Source organism: Hevea brasiliensis, chromosome 14 (genome assembly GCF_030052815.1).
Source record: "Hevea brasiliensis isolate MT/VB/25A 57/8 chromosome 14, ASM3005281v1, whole genome shotgun sequence".
In the NCBI taxonomy this organism is placed as follows: Eukaryota; Viridiplantae; Streptophyta; class Magnoliopsida; order Malpighiales; family Euphorbiaceae; genus Hevea; species Hevea brasiliensis.
Window position 1 is genome coordinate 27,497,561 of NC_079506.1, and position 12,227 is coordinate 27,509,787.

At 31.3% G+C, this 12,227-nt stretch overlaps 1 protein-coding gene and 1 pseudogene across 1 annotated transcript; both read right to left on the reverse strand.

Moving 5' to 3' along the window:
- Positions 1–7,015: 7,015 nt before the first annotated feature.
- LOC110661604 (scopoletin glucosyltransferase-like) lies at positions 7,016–8,274 on the reverse strand (annotated as a pseudogene).
- Positions 8,275–9,776: 1,502 nt separating this feature from the next.
- On the reverse strand, positions 9,777–11,666 carry LOC110661609 (scopoletin glucosyltransferase). The gene has a single exon (XM_021820281.2). The coding sequence runs from the start codon at positions 11,362–11,364 to the stop codon at positions 9,904–9,906; it is 1,461 nt and encodes a 486-aa protein (XP_021675973.2). The 5' UTR covers positions 11,365–11,666; the 3' UTR covers positions 9,777–9,903.
- Between the last annotated feature and the right edge of the window lie 561 nt (positions 11,667–12,227).

Consider the following 12,227-nt stretch of genomic DNA (forward strand, 5'->3'; position numbering starts at 1 on the left):
GCACTACCTCCAGTGTTGGAGAAAATACATAACGTCTTCCATGTATCGATGTTGAGGAGGTATAGATCTAACCCATCTCATGTACTATCAGTAGAAGAGATTGAGGTGAATCTAGACCTCACATATGAGGAAGAACCCATAGAGATTCTAGCTTATGAGGTGAAGCAGCTACGGAACAAGCAAATACCGTTAGTGAAAGTGCTGTGGAACCATCATTCGGGCTAGGAGGCTACTTGGGAACGAGAGGAGGACATGAGGAGACAGCACCCACAGTTGTTCAGAGACTGATACCAGGTAAAATTTCAAGACAAAATTTATTTTAAGGGGGAGAGAATTGTAACACCCCTATTTACATAGCCTGGTACATTTTACTATTCTGTTAACCAGTGTCGGTTAGGACAAGTAAGAGAAGTAGAACCACGTTTAAGACACCTAGTTAAGCCTTGAATACAAGTAATTAGTAATTGCCAAATAGTTAAGTATAAAGAAGAAAAACAAAGTATAAAAAGTTAAATGAGCCGGGAATCACAGCGATGGGTGACCTTCTCAGAAATGACTGCGAGGTTAGTCAAAACTCAAATTTCGAACTGTAAAATATGACGTCGCGATCCTTAGGACTATTGTGAACACAATGGAAAAGAGAAAATCACATAAAAGAATTGTTAAGCAGGTCAAATAAGTAGGTCAGGGATCCGAAAGAAATATCGAATAACTTTCAAATCGGATTAAACCAGCAAGGGGCAATTTGGTCATTTCACCCCTAGAGATGACTTTTGACCTAACTGTCCAATAAAATAGGAGAAAAGAAAATTTTGGGACCAAGAATTAAATTAAAGAACTAATGAAAAAAATAAATAAAAAAGAAAAAAAAAGGAAAAAGTGTTATTACATCACTTGGATGACATCATGGATGATGTCAAAATTAATTTAATTTTTTCCTACAAATTTGGACTAAGTCAAATAGCTAATTAAAGACAAAAATAACATAAAAAAAAAATCTCTCTTCTTCTTCCTAAACCAGTCGCCCATCTCTCTCTCATTCCTCTCTCTCTCAAAACTCCATTGAAACACAACTCCAAGCTTGTATGAACCAAAAAATCAGCCATAAAACTTATAGATTTCTTAATTAAATCTTGTCTTTGGACCTTGCTAAGCAACTTAGGAGCAAAAAAAAAAAAAAAAAAAGGAATCAAAGAGTTGAGAAGAGGAAATTTTGTCTCAACAAGGTTAGTAATTTAAACTTGTAAATTTGTAGTTAAATGATTATGTTCTAGTTTAATTAACTTAGAAATTGTGTAAAATCAAACAAAAACAATTGTTGAGGGCCAAATAGAAATTTAGGCCAGCTACAGTTAGGGTTAAAAATGAATGAGTTTGAGGTGGTTGAATGGTTATTTGAAGTCAATTAGGTGTATAGATCATGGATGTGCACTTTGAATGTATTGGATTTGAATTCTATGTAATTAGGGTTTGTGCATGTGAAAAAAATTGGAACAAATTTGAGAATTGGCCAAATGATGTAGTTAACCTTATTTGAGATGAGAAATGGTCAATTGTAACAATTTGTGGTGTGTATGAATTGTTAGAAACAAGTTCCAATTTAGATAGGTTATGGTCAGTCTGTAGGAAGTTTGACCTAGGTCCCTTTCAGCGACCAAAACTGAAAATTTACCAACCCAATTGGTGTGAGGCCAATTGGAAATGAAACTAGACACAAAATGGCACATTTTTCATTTAGGAATCATGCCTAAAAAGTGACCATAACTTAGTGAATAATTAGGCCAAATCCGAAATTGGGCACACTGACTTGTACAAAAATGACTAAATGAATAGTAGTTACGTAAATGACCATAACTTGGTCTAGGAAGGTCTAAATGACCTGAATTTTATACCAATAGAAAGCTGAGACATAGCCCTACAACTTTCATGAAGAAAACAAACACAAATTGTGATCATAACCTGTCCTAAAACTCACCTGCAGTCAACCCACAAAAATTGCCGTTATACAGTAAATGCTCAGAATTATGGGTAACACTAAATCCGGCCAGCCATGTTCAAATAACTATAACTTGGGCTACAAAACTCCAAATGAAGTGATTCAAAAAGGGAAATAAAGTTAAGACAATAAGAAACGACTTCTATGAAGAAAATTTAGCCAAATTACCACAGCAACATGACCAATGGAACAGTGCAAAATATGACATCAAAACTGAAAATTTGAAATTGTGCCTAAGAAACTTAAAGTTTGAGAAAACAACAAAAACCAACAAATTAGCTAACCAAAATGTGGTATATGGGTGAAATTGAAATTCCCGTACCTATTAAGCATTAAAAAGTCAACAAATTGACTTGAATAGTATCGTGAATAATAATCCTGAAATACAAATTTTAATGAACATCAAGTTTAGCATATTAAAGTTAGATATAAATAGATTTGAATTTATTTTTGGATTTATGATAAATTATGATACTGAAACACTGTGAAATTATGTGTTTCAGTTGAAAAGAATACCGGAAAAGAACCCGAAGCATCGAATCAAGGCCAAGAGGCGACTTGTATAAGGTTTGTACACAACATAGAAATTTCTATAAATTTTCTTCTGTAAATTGTTTTGAATGAATTGTGATATTAAATTGTGACTTAATTGTATTGAAATGTTTGTTATGCTTTTGACTTAAATTGTTGAAAGTTTACTTGTATGTATTTGAAATGGCAATAAATGTTTAGTAAATTGTTAAGACAGTTTTGAAACCACAGTGTCATGACCATATATTTGAATGCCTCACTAGCATGACTAGTGGGGGAAATTAGTTTTGAATTTTGATTTCTTCTCTGGCTGAAGTGTTGAGGTGTGTGCCAGTAGAAGAAGAAATTTGAATGGGTACCCATATATTTGAGCTATCTAACCTTGTGATTTCTTATAAGCCTCTAGCTATTGAGATGAATATTATTTCGAATGGCATAATATAACTGTGTGTTTTTATGAAATTCGTTTTGAGACTTCCTAAATGAAACTATTTGGACTAAAAGTTTATAAATCATGTTTTGTATTTGTTTTCATGTTCAGTTCAATATTTGAATAAATGTGATTTGAATTATGCATAAAATGTTATTTTAATATGCTGTACACCACCGAGTCATAGTACTCAGCGATGGCTGTTATTGCTATCGCAGATATAAAGACTAGAGGAGCTGCTGAGGATCTTGGAGCCACGTTCTTGAAATTTTGTAGGGTATATTTTATACCCTGATTATAATATTTATTTTGATGTATGTAAATGTATGTACATGTATAAACTGGTCATGAGCAGTTGTATAGAGTTTGTAATAATATTAATTTGGATTTTCTCATGTATATTTTGGATGATGAATGTAATTTGATTTTACTTTAATGAAAAATGAATGAAGTTATTTAGTGATATATTTTGAAGACAATTAATATGAGAATTATTTTGAATTCTGGAGTTGGAAAAAAATTTGATGCTGATTTTGTTGTGGTAGTGTTTAATTTGATGAAATGAGAATATTGGAAGTGTTTTTATAGGTTTTTGAAAAACTGTTTTCTTAAAATACAGACGACATTCTACCGAAATTTTTTTAAAAATTTACGTAAAAATAAAATGGATAAAAATTTGAACTAATTTTTAAACTTCTATTAAATGTAAGAAAATGCTCACCACTTCTAAAAAGTAAGAAAATGGTTTTAAAATCTTTTGTATGGTACTTAATGAGTTATCGGTATGTGAAGTTCGGTAGTTTATTAGGTATTCTACGAGATCATGTTATATTTTACAGAGGGGTAAGGCGTGACAAATGCTATAAATTTATGACTAATAAAGTGGTTCTTCTACTTGAATTGGATTAAAAATTCAAATTTTTATAATAAATGAAATAATTATAAATAAATAGAATTAGAGTTGCATATCTATTGATATAAATATAATTTTTTTTAACTACATATTTAATTATTTAATAATAATTTTATAATTATGTGAAGAATATAGTTTTGTTTCTCCTATTATTCCCCTCCTTTCCACTTATATATACTAACATTTAAAGTACGTGCATAGTTTGTAATATATAATTATTTTATTTATATAAAATAATCAAATATTAATTTAATTACTTAATTAAATTATTAAAATTTTAACAATAATTAATATTATAATTTAATTAATGCAATATAATATATAAATATTTGAAATGTTTTCATATCCATTATTTAGAAAAAATTTTTCATATCTACAATAAAATTGTAAATAAGTTTTTTTAAAATATGATAATTTATTTTCTTTGACAACTATATATTGTTTTATTATCAATTTAAATATTTATTCCTATTAATATTTTATTTAACGTTAAGTAATTAATAATGATATATTATCATTATTGATTATCTTTAATTCAATGATAAGTATTAAGATTGATAATTCATTATAAAAGAAAATTTTAGAAAACCTATCATACTCATTAAGGATTATGAAAACCTAAAAAATAAAAGTTACTAATATGATCATAATAATATTTATACATATGTTTAAAAATAAATTTATTAGTTGTAATTTATAAGAAAATTTTAAATTAAAATATTAGTTTTTTACTTTAGAAGTTTATAGATTGATATTGTGATATAGATAATTTTTTTTAAGAGAATTATAAATTCTAATTTTGATATATTTTAATTAATTTTCTTAATATGAATTTTCAATAAAAAAATAATTTATGTTAGGAAGTAGAAATTCAATAAATTTAAGAATATTTATTTTTTAAAAATATAATATAGTTTGTAAATATTATGATTATATATTTTCTAATTACATTTTCATACATAAATAAGATATTATATAATTAAGTAGTACAAAAATTGAAACTTATATAATTTAGAAAGTTTATATTTGCAATTTTTTTTAAATAGATAAGTAAAAAAAAATTATAAATTTTATTAGAAATAATTAATTTAAAGTACAATATTAATATTATAATAATTTTAAATAACAAAAATTATTTTAAATATTAAAAATATTTTAATCCTTTAATAAATTCGTCTTCTTAATCATACTTTTATAGATTGAAATAAAAGTTTTAATAAAATATTTATCTATTTAAATAATGTAATTTGAATTAAATTGGAAATTTTAATTTAAAATTATTAGGAAAATAATGAAATTTTAATTTCTTTTTTTATTTGGGTATTTTTTAAGTACTAATATTATTTAACTCAATAAAATATAATTTTCATTAATTAGATATACAAATTAGCATTTAACTTTGTCCGTTGTTATATTTTTTTGTTGTAATTAATAATTTAAAATAAAATTCAGAAGTAAAATAAAAATATAAATAAAAAGTAATTAAAAAATAAAATACACTAATTTAAATATAAAATAAATTAAATTTATAAATAGAATTTTAATTGTTTTAGAATTACTTATCAAATCAAAATAAAAATTATAACTATTTTTAATTATTTATAAATAAAATTTTAATTATTGAAATTCCAATTATAAATAAATTTTACTTTTTAAGTAATTTACTTTGCTTATTATAAAGTCGATTTTTTAAAATATGAAACATACATTTTTTAATATGAATTTATGATTTTAATTAATTATTTTTTATAAAATTTTATTTAAATTACAATACCAAATTTAATTAATAAATAGAAATTAAGTATAAGTCACTATAAATATTAAAATTGTAAATACTAAATTGTTATAAAAAGCAAAATGTGATGTAACTTTTACTCACTATAAATTTTAATAGAAAATTATTTTTGTTAATAGAAAACATAACTCAAAGAATAACTTTTTCTGATAAAAAAAAGATTAAATTATAATTTTATTATAATTTTGAGTCAAAATCGTAATTTACTCTTAAAATATTCTTTATAAAAAAAATATTAACTTTGTCCTTTATAACTCCCTATGCCGTGCCTCTTATAAAAATAAGAAAGAACGCGGGAACAATGAAAATCACCTTGCCGTTGAATATCATTTCTCTTCTAGGGTTTCAAATCAATTTAATTCGCCCAATCACCGGGACATTGTCCATGCCTTTCAAAATTGGGAATTTGAAATGAGTTGTTTCATCGATTGCTTTTAAATTTGTCCTCGTGTTTGAACCCTAGTTTGCAGCAATGGTTCGAGAACTGTTCAAGCTCAATGAAGTGCAGTTGGAGATCAAAACGAAACATTATGTCTCAGAAGATGATTGATTGCAAGGAGGATCAAGGGAGGCTGCTCTCCTTCACTGCTGCTGAAGAAGTCTTGAACTGGCAATCTTTCATTCCTCCTCAATTATCCATCGTACCGGCTGATCAATCACCTTCGAATGACTCTGACATGATTGATTCTTCAGATTTTGACTCTGATTATCAATTAGCAGATCTTACTGGATTTCTTATGGCAGATCCTGCTGCCCCTTCTGCCTTTGAAACTGGCACTACCGGTGCTACAAGACCTCCTCCACTAGGTCCAATAACTGAACCTACTGCCAGCACCCCTCATGTTAAGTTACTGTCCTCGTATTGTATAGGGAAGCGGCACTGAGCTTGAGTGAGTGAGTGTCAAGGGAGGGAAATCCAACAGCTTAATGAAAAGGTAAGTTTATTGTGCTTTATGAATAGGTGGTTAATTAGGTAGCCCAAATCATCCAAACACACTATTTCAGCACTTTTCTTACTCAAAGCCAAGGTATAGCATTGTTAATAACTATATTTAATATGTCTTATTATCAATCAGTGTGGCTAAAGACCAATTTTGTAAATTATATTTTTCATAATTATGCATGCAAGACTTAAATCAATTTTTCTAAAACATGAATAATAAGTCAGGCTAAAGAATGTATGAATGCTTGGGATATGGAGATGTATAAGGGCAGTTGTCATTGCTAGGATTTAGTGGGATTGGTGTCCCCTCGTGGAGGTTAAATTTTTGATCTTTTCCTTTCCTTGTTTGGGGAAGAAGCATACATGATTTTCCCTCTCAACCTCTTAATTTTTAATATTGTTGCTATCTTTACAGTACTTTCTTGGCAATTTGCATTTATACTCTGATATTATGTACCAAAGCTTGAAAACTTTTGATAGGATTCAATCCAATAGGTTGGGAGTTAAAAATGAGGAGGGTTCTTCCTATCCTTATTTGTATAAGAAAATATAACTAATAGACCTAAAAGCTATCGAGCATAGTTAATAGAGAATCAAGTTGGCTTTCTTGAAGTCCAGCCACTACAGACATTCATGTTCAGTAATGGATGCCTTATTTCCTCTCTTTGCTTTATCTTTCATGTCCCTGTTGCAAAGTGAGAGGGGGCGCCTTTCTTCCCATGAGCTTTCTATAGTGTTCTGAGTAAGCTAGCCCTAACTCATGGATACTATTCATGAGGACTCCATGGCTGTTAAAATCAAATTCCCAAATTTGACCCATCAGCTTTGGAAGTACGTTCTGCTCTGTTGAATCTGTAAAATTCGCTAGCAATTGTAGTTTTGTCTTCTTTATCTGGTCTGGCAGGCCAGGCACTATAAATCATTCATGGTCAGACTCTACTAGTGTCTTTAAGGCTCATATTGGCTAAGGCAGTCAAGGACACACATAGCAAAAACGCTAGTTCTATTAAAATACAACCTTGGAATCCCAAGCTTGCTTGCAACTCCTGTTGCCCACGAAAACATCATGTCCGCCACAAGAAAATCTGGCTAGCATTCTTCTAGGACTTCTGTAAGTATTTGCTCAAGCAGGCTACTTGCATTAAGGAACTCAGAATCATTTTTGGCACATTGATGGAATTTATGTTCTAGCATCCCTCTGGGTAGCCTGCCTCAGCAGGAGGGAATTTTATGAGTCAAATGCTGATTTCAAGACCCAATTCTCTCTCTCTTTTTCAATTGTTCTGGAGAAGCCAGGTGCATTGAGGAGAGTAATAACAGCGGTTGCCTTCACTCCATGCCTTGCAAAGAGCCTGGCCACGCCTATGGATGGAATAACGTGGCCATGAGCCATATATGGTAAAAATATGAGATAAAGCTGAATTGGTTGTGATTCCATATTGCCTTATAGGACTGATACAGATTTAGAGCAGAAGGGATGGATGATGAAGAAAAAGAAATGCAGTTGACTTCGGATTGAAACCTATACTTTAGTAGTAATAAGCTAGGGGTTTCTCTTCTCTAAGCATTTGTGTGTTCTTGGTGCCATGATCAGCTCGTCCATGTTCCAAATATACAAGACAAAAAAAAAAAAAAAAAAAAAAAGAATTGGGTTTCCAACGGACAGTTTATTTCTACTAACTTGGTGGAAATGTATACTTGTTGGAAAGTATAATTGGAGGAGAAGAAATCCTTTCACTAATTTAAGAAAGAACTGGGTCGGCACTCAGCAATATTGAGACTAGACTAGATAGCAGTTATAGATAGTGATGACTGATGAAGCTAGCAAGAAGACACCTCGTGTGTGGATTTTTCAGTCTACTTCAAGAACAAAAAAAGTCTTGGTAAATTGCTGATGGGAAGAGTCTTTGAATATTCTGCTATTATAATATATTGATTTCTTGTTCTTAGTCAACTATACTGCTGTCTCTACCGTGTACTTAGTCTAAGCACATCAAATGTTATGCGAGTGTTTTAGAGCATTATTGTTTTGAGTTTTGACTAACTGAGGTGGGTAGGGAAGATGGAGATTACTTTCTATGAATTTAAGGTGCAAGTAAATTTCTGGTGTATCAATGGAACTCCCATTCTCACAATCTCCTGGCAGCCCAGCCTCATAAGAAGGGAAGTTTGTTATTAACTGAATATAGATTTCGAAGCCCAATCGTATGCCTCTTTCGACTGTTTTAGAGAAAGTGGGATGCATTAAAGGGAGTAATAATAATAGATTGGCCATGTCCATGATTGGGATCATTTGGCCATGGGCCATGCATGGGAAGAATGACATATGAAGCAGATATTAGCGTGATTCCATTTATCCTTGTGATAAGTTATATATGAAATGGGCAAGGGAAGTTTGGGAATTTGAAAGGAAAAAGGACAGTAAGAGAAAGCCACCTTAGAAGCTAAGCTTGTCTACATTTTTCTTTTCTTGGCAATTGCATTTGTATAGAATATGTTGTGAAGAATAGTAAACAGAAATAACTTTATTGAAATAACTTTATTTCTCATCCTAGTATAAAAGGAAAAAAAGGGGTGAAAACAAATTTCTTGTTTGTAAAATACATATATATATATTGCATTGTAATTGACAGAGTCAATAATGCAAATAATGCACATGCATGTGTTTGAGGCATTGAATGAGAGAACGGAAACAATGACCTTGTTAAAATTGTCATTGTTTTAATAAATGTTAATTTTCGTTACTGGGTCGTGTGTGAGGGAAGCTGCCTCTGTCTTTCTCTTCGTGTTTCTAGTCTACTTTTTGTTTTTAGGAAAGTGAAAGCTGCCTTTTTTTTTTTTTTTTTTTTTAACTTTTTGTTATCTTACTGTTCTCATCTTTCTACTGTTTATTATATAATAATAATGGTTTTATTATTTGGTCAAGCTTCTTGGAACATAGGTAATATCTTCATAATTTAGAAAAATCTTGGTTTATCTTGGACAAGTTGGTTATCATCCTGGCTGATTTTGGTGTGTTGGACCAACAATTATTTTGCTCAAACACCCAATACAAAAATGGTGAAAATTCAACAATTTCATATTGGTGAAGCCTCAAAGTTTCAAATAGATAATATATACTTCTCACATTGTTAATTAATATTTTATTTTTGAAGTTAAATGTCTAACTTCCATAAATTATTTTCTTTCATTAAACCAGAAAAATAAGTGTACTAAGAAAAGCAGAAAATTTACATGGTATTCTTAATTCTTTTATGGTCCTATCATGGTAGTTCGCTTTTACAATAGCATATATCTACTTGCTTCTCTTGAGGGCTCTTAATTCATCTAGCAAGGCAACTATGTCAGAGTAAGATGATCCTCCTTCTTCAGTGGCCCTCCTTGCCATGTCTTTTAGTGCCATTGCTCGGCTTCTTATTTCCTCAGCTTCTTCACTAGCCATCAACTGAGTCATTGCCTTCTCTATATCTTCTTTCTTCACTAGAATTTTCTTCTCATACTTAGACCATTCTTGGGCACCAACTCGACATCCTATTTTCAGAATATCTACAATCAGTTTTTCATTATCAAATTGGTCTGCGCAGAGAGGCCATGTGACCATTGGCACCCCTGCGCACACTCCTTCCAATGTAGAGTTCCATCCACAATGAGTCATAAACCCTGCAACAGCTTCATGTTCAAGAATCAACAATTGGGGTGCCCATCCTCTTATAATCAAACCCTTCCCCTCCATTCTCTTCTCAAATCCTTCTGGCAGCCATTCTTTCTTTTCTTCTTTCTCTTTGTTCTCCTCCATTCTCACAACCCAAATGAAGTTTAGTGCACAAGTTTCAAGAGCCATAGCGAGCTCACGTAATTGAGGAGGTGGAACCTTGAATACGCTCCCAAAGCATATATATAAGACTGAATTGGTTTTCTTTGTGTCTAACCATCTTAGGCATTCATGTTCATCAATGGAGGCTTTATCACCTCTCTGTGCTTTATCTTTGGTTTCGCTATTGAAAAGCGAGAGAGGGCCAATGTGCCATGCCTTCCTTCCCATGTTCTTTGTGTAATGTTCTGAATAAGCTGGCTCTAGCTCACGGAAACTATTCATGAGGACTCCATAGCTTTTGAGATCAGATTCCAAAATTTGATCCATCAGCTTGTGAAATCCATGCTTATCAGTTGTGTCTGTAAAATAAGTTGGCAATTGTAGTTTTGTCATTGTTATCTGGTGCGGTAGACCAGGCACTATGAATGGTTCAAAATCAGACTCCACATTTTTGTAAGGCTGATATCGTTTAAGAGAATCGGTGACACACATAGAAATGAAGCTAGATCCATCAAAATACAACCTAGGAATCCCAAGATTTCCTGCAACTCCCGTAGCCCATGGAAACATCATGTCAGCCACAAGACAATCAGGCTGGCATTCTTCTAGGACCTCCATAAGTGGATGTTGAAGCAACGTAAGCGCATGAAGGAACTTTGGAATCATTTCTGGCGTAGTGAGGGAACTTGAATCCTCACATCCTTCTGGCAGGCCTGCCTCTACAGAAGGGAATTTTATGATTCTTATACTAATTTCAACTCCCAATTCTCTATCTCTTTCAATTGTTTCAGAGAAGCGAGTTGCACAAATAGCAGTAGTAACAATGGTTGCCTTCACTCCTTGCTTGGCGAAGAGCCTGGCCAGGTCTATGGTTGCAATCATATGGCTTCGTATCGTATATGGGAAGAAGACCATATGAAGCTGATTTGGTTTTGAATCCATGTGGGCTTTGTGTGATTAAGGGATGTGAGATGAAGAAAGAATTCTAGTCTGATTTGAAATGAAACAGTTGAAGCTAAAGCTTGAGGTTTCTTATCTCTGCCTCTTTTTTTACTGTCATCATCTTTGTGGCCGAGATTCCAAATTTATAATAAACCAAAAATGAATTGGGTCTGCAAGTATTTCCAGGTAAGAGGGGCGAAAAGAAGTATAGAAATTAGAAGTGATGAAGCAAGTAGGAAGCTGCCTTTGAACAGAGTTTTCTGACACTACCATGTGTCTCTTAGCTTTTAAGGATAGCAAAGTCATGATCCTGATGACAAATGGTTTTGGCTGGCGACTTTTTCTTTATCTTGCATTTATTGTAAGCAAGGTGTTTGACTTTGATGTACAAGTTGGAAAATGGATGAGCTTGGCGTTTGTCTTATCAGATTTATGGTCAAAAGCAAACCGAACGTGTTTTGGTCGGGCATTATTGTTTCCACCGATGGGAATTGGTAACCTGTTCTGTTTCCATAATTAACGGTAGCAATTATTGTATAGAAACTAAAAAATACAATTGCCATGTGTATATATAAATATATATATATATATATATATATATAATTTAAACAACCAAAATATTAGCGAATTAACTTAATCCAGATCAAAAAAGATAAAAAGGTATTTTTCATGTTTAAATTATATATTTGTTTGAAAATGGTTTTAATTATATTAATTAGAATATGATAATGAAATGTTATTGTATATTGAATGAAATGTTATTGTATATTGAATGAAATGAATACATGAATACCTTTTAGTGTGAAAAGAGATAATGTTTTTGAACTGGCGAAATTTTATCTTGATTATAGAACAGTATTTAA

What these genes read in the sequence shown, in the direction of transcription:
- LOC110661609 (XM_021820281.2), bottom strand. Translation starts at nt 11,364, where the DNA reads ATGGATTCAAAACCAAATCAGCTTCATATGGTCTTCTTCCCATATACG.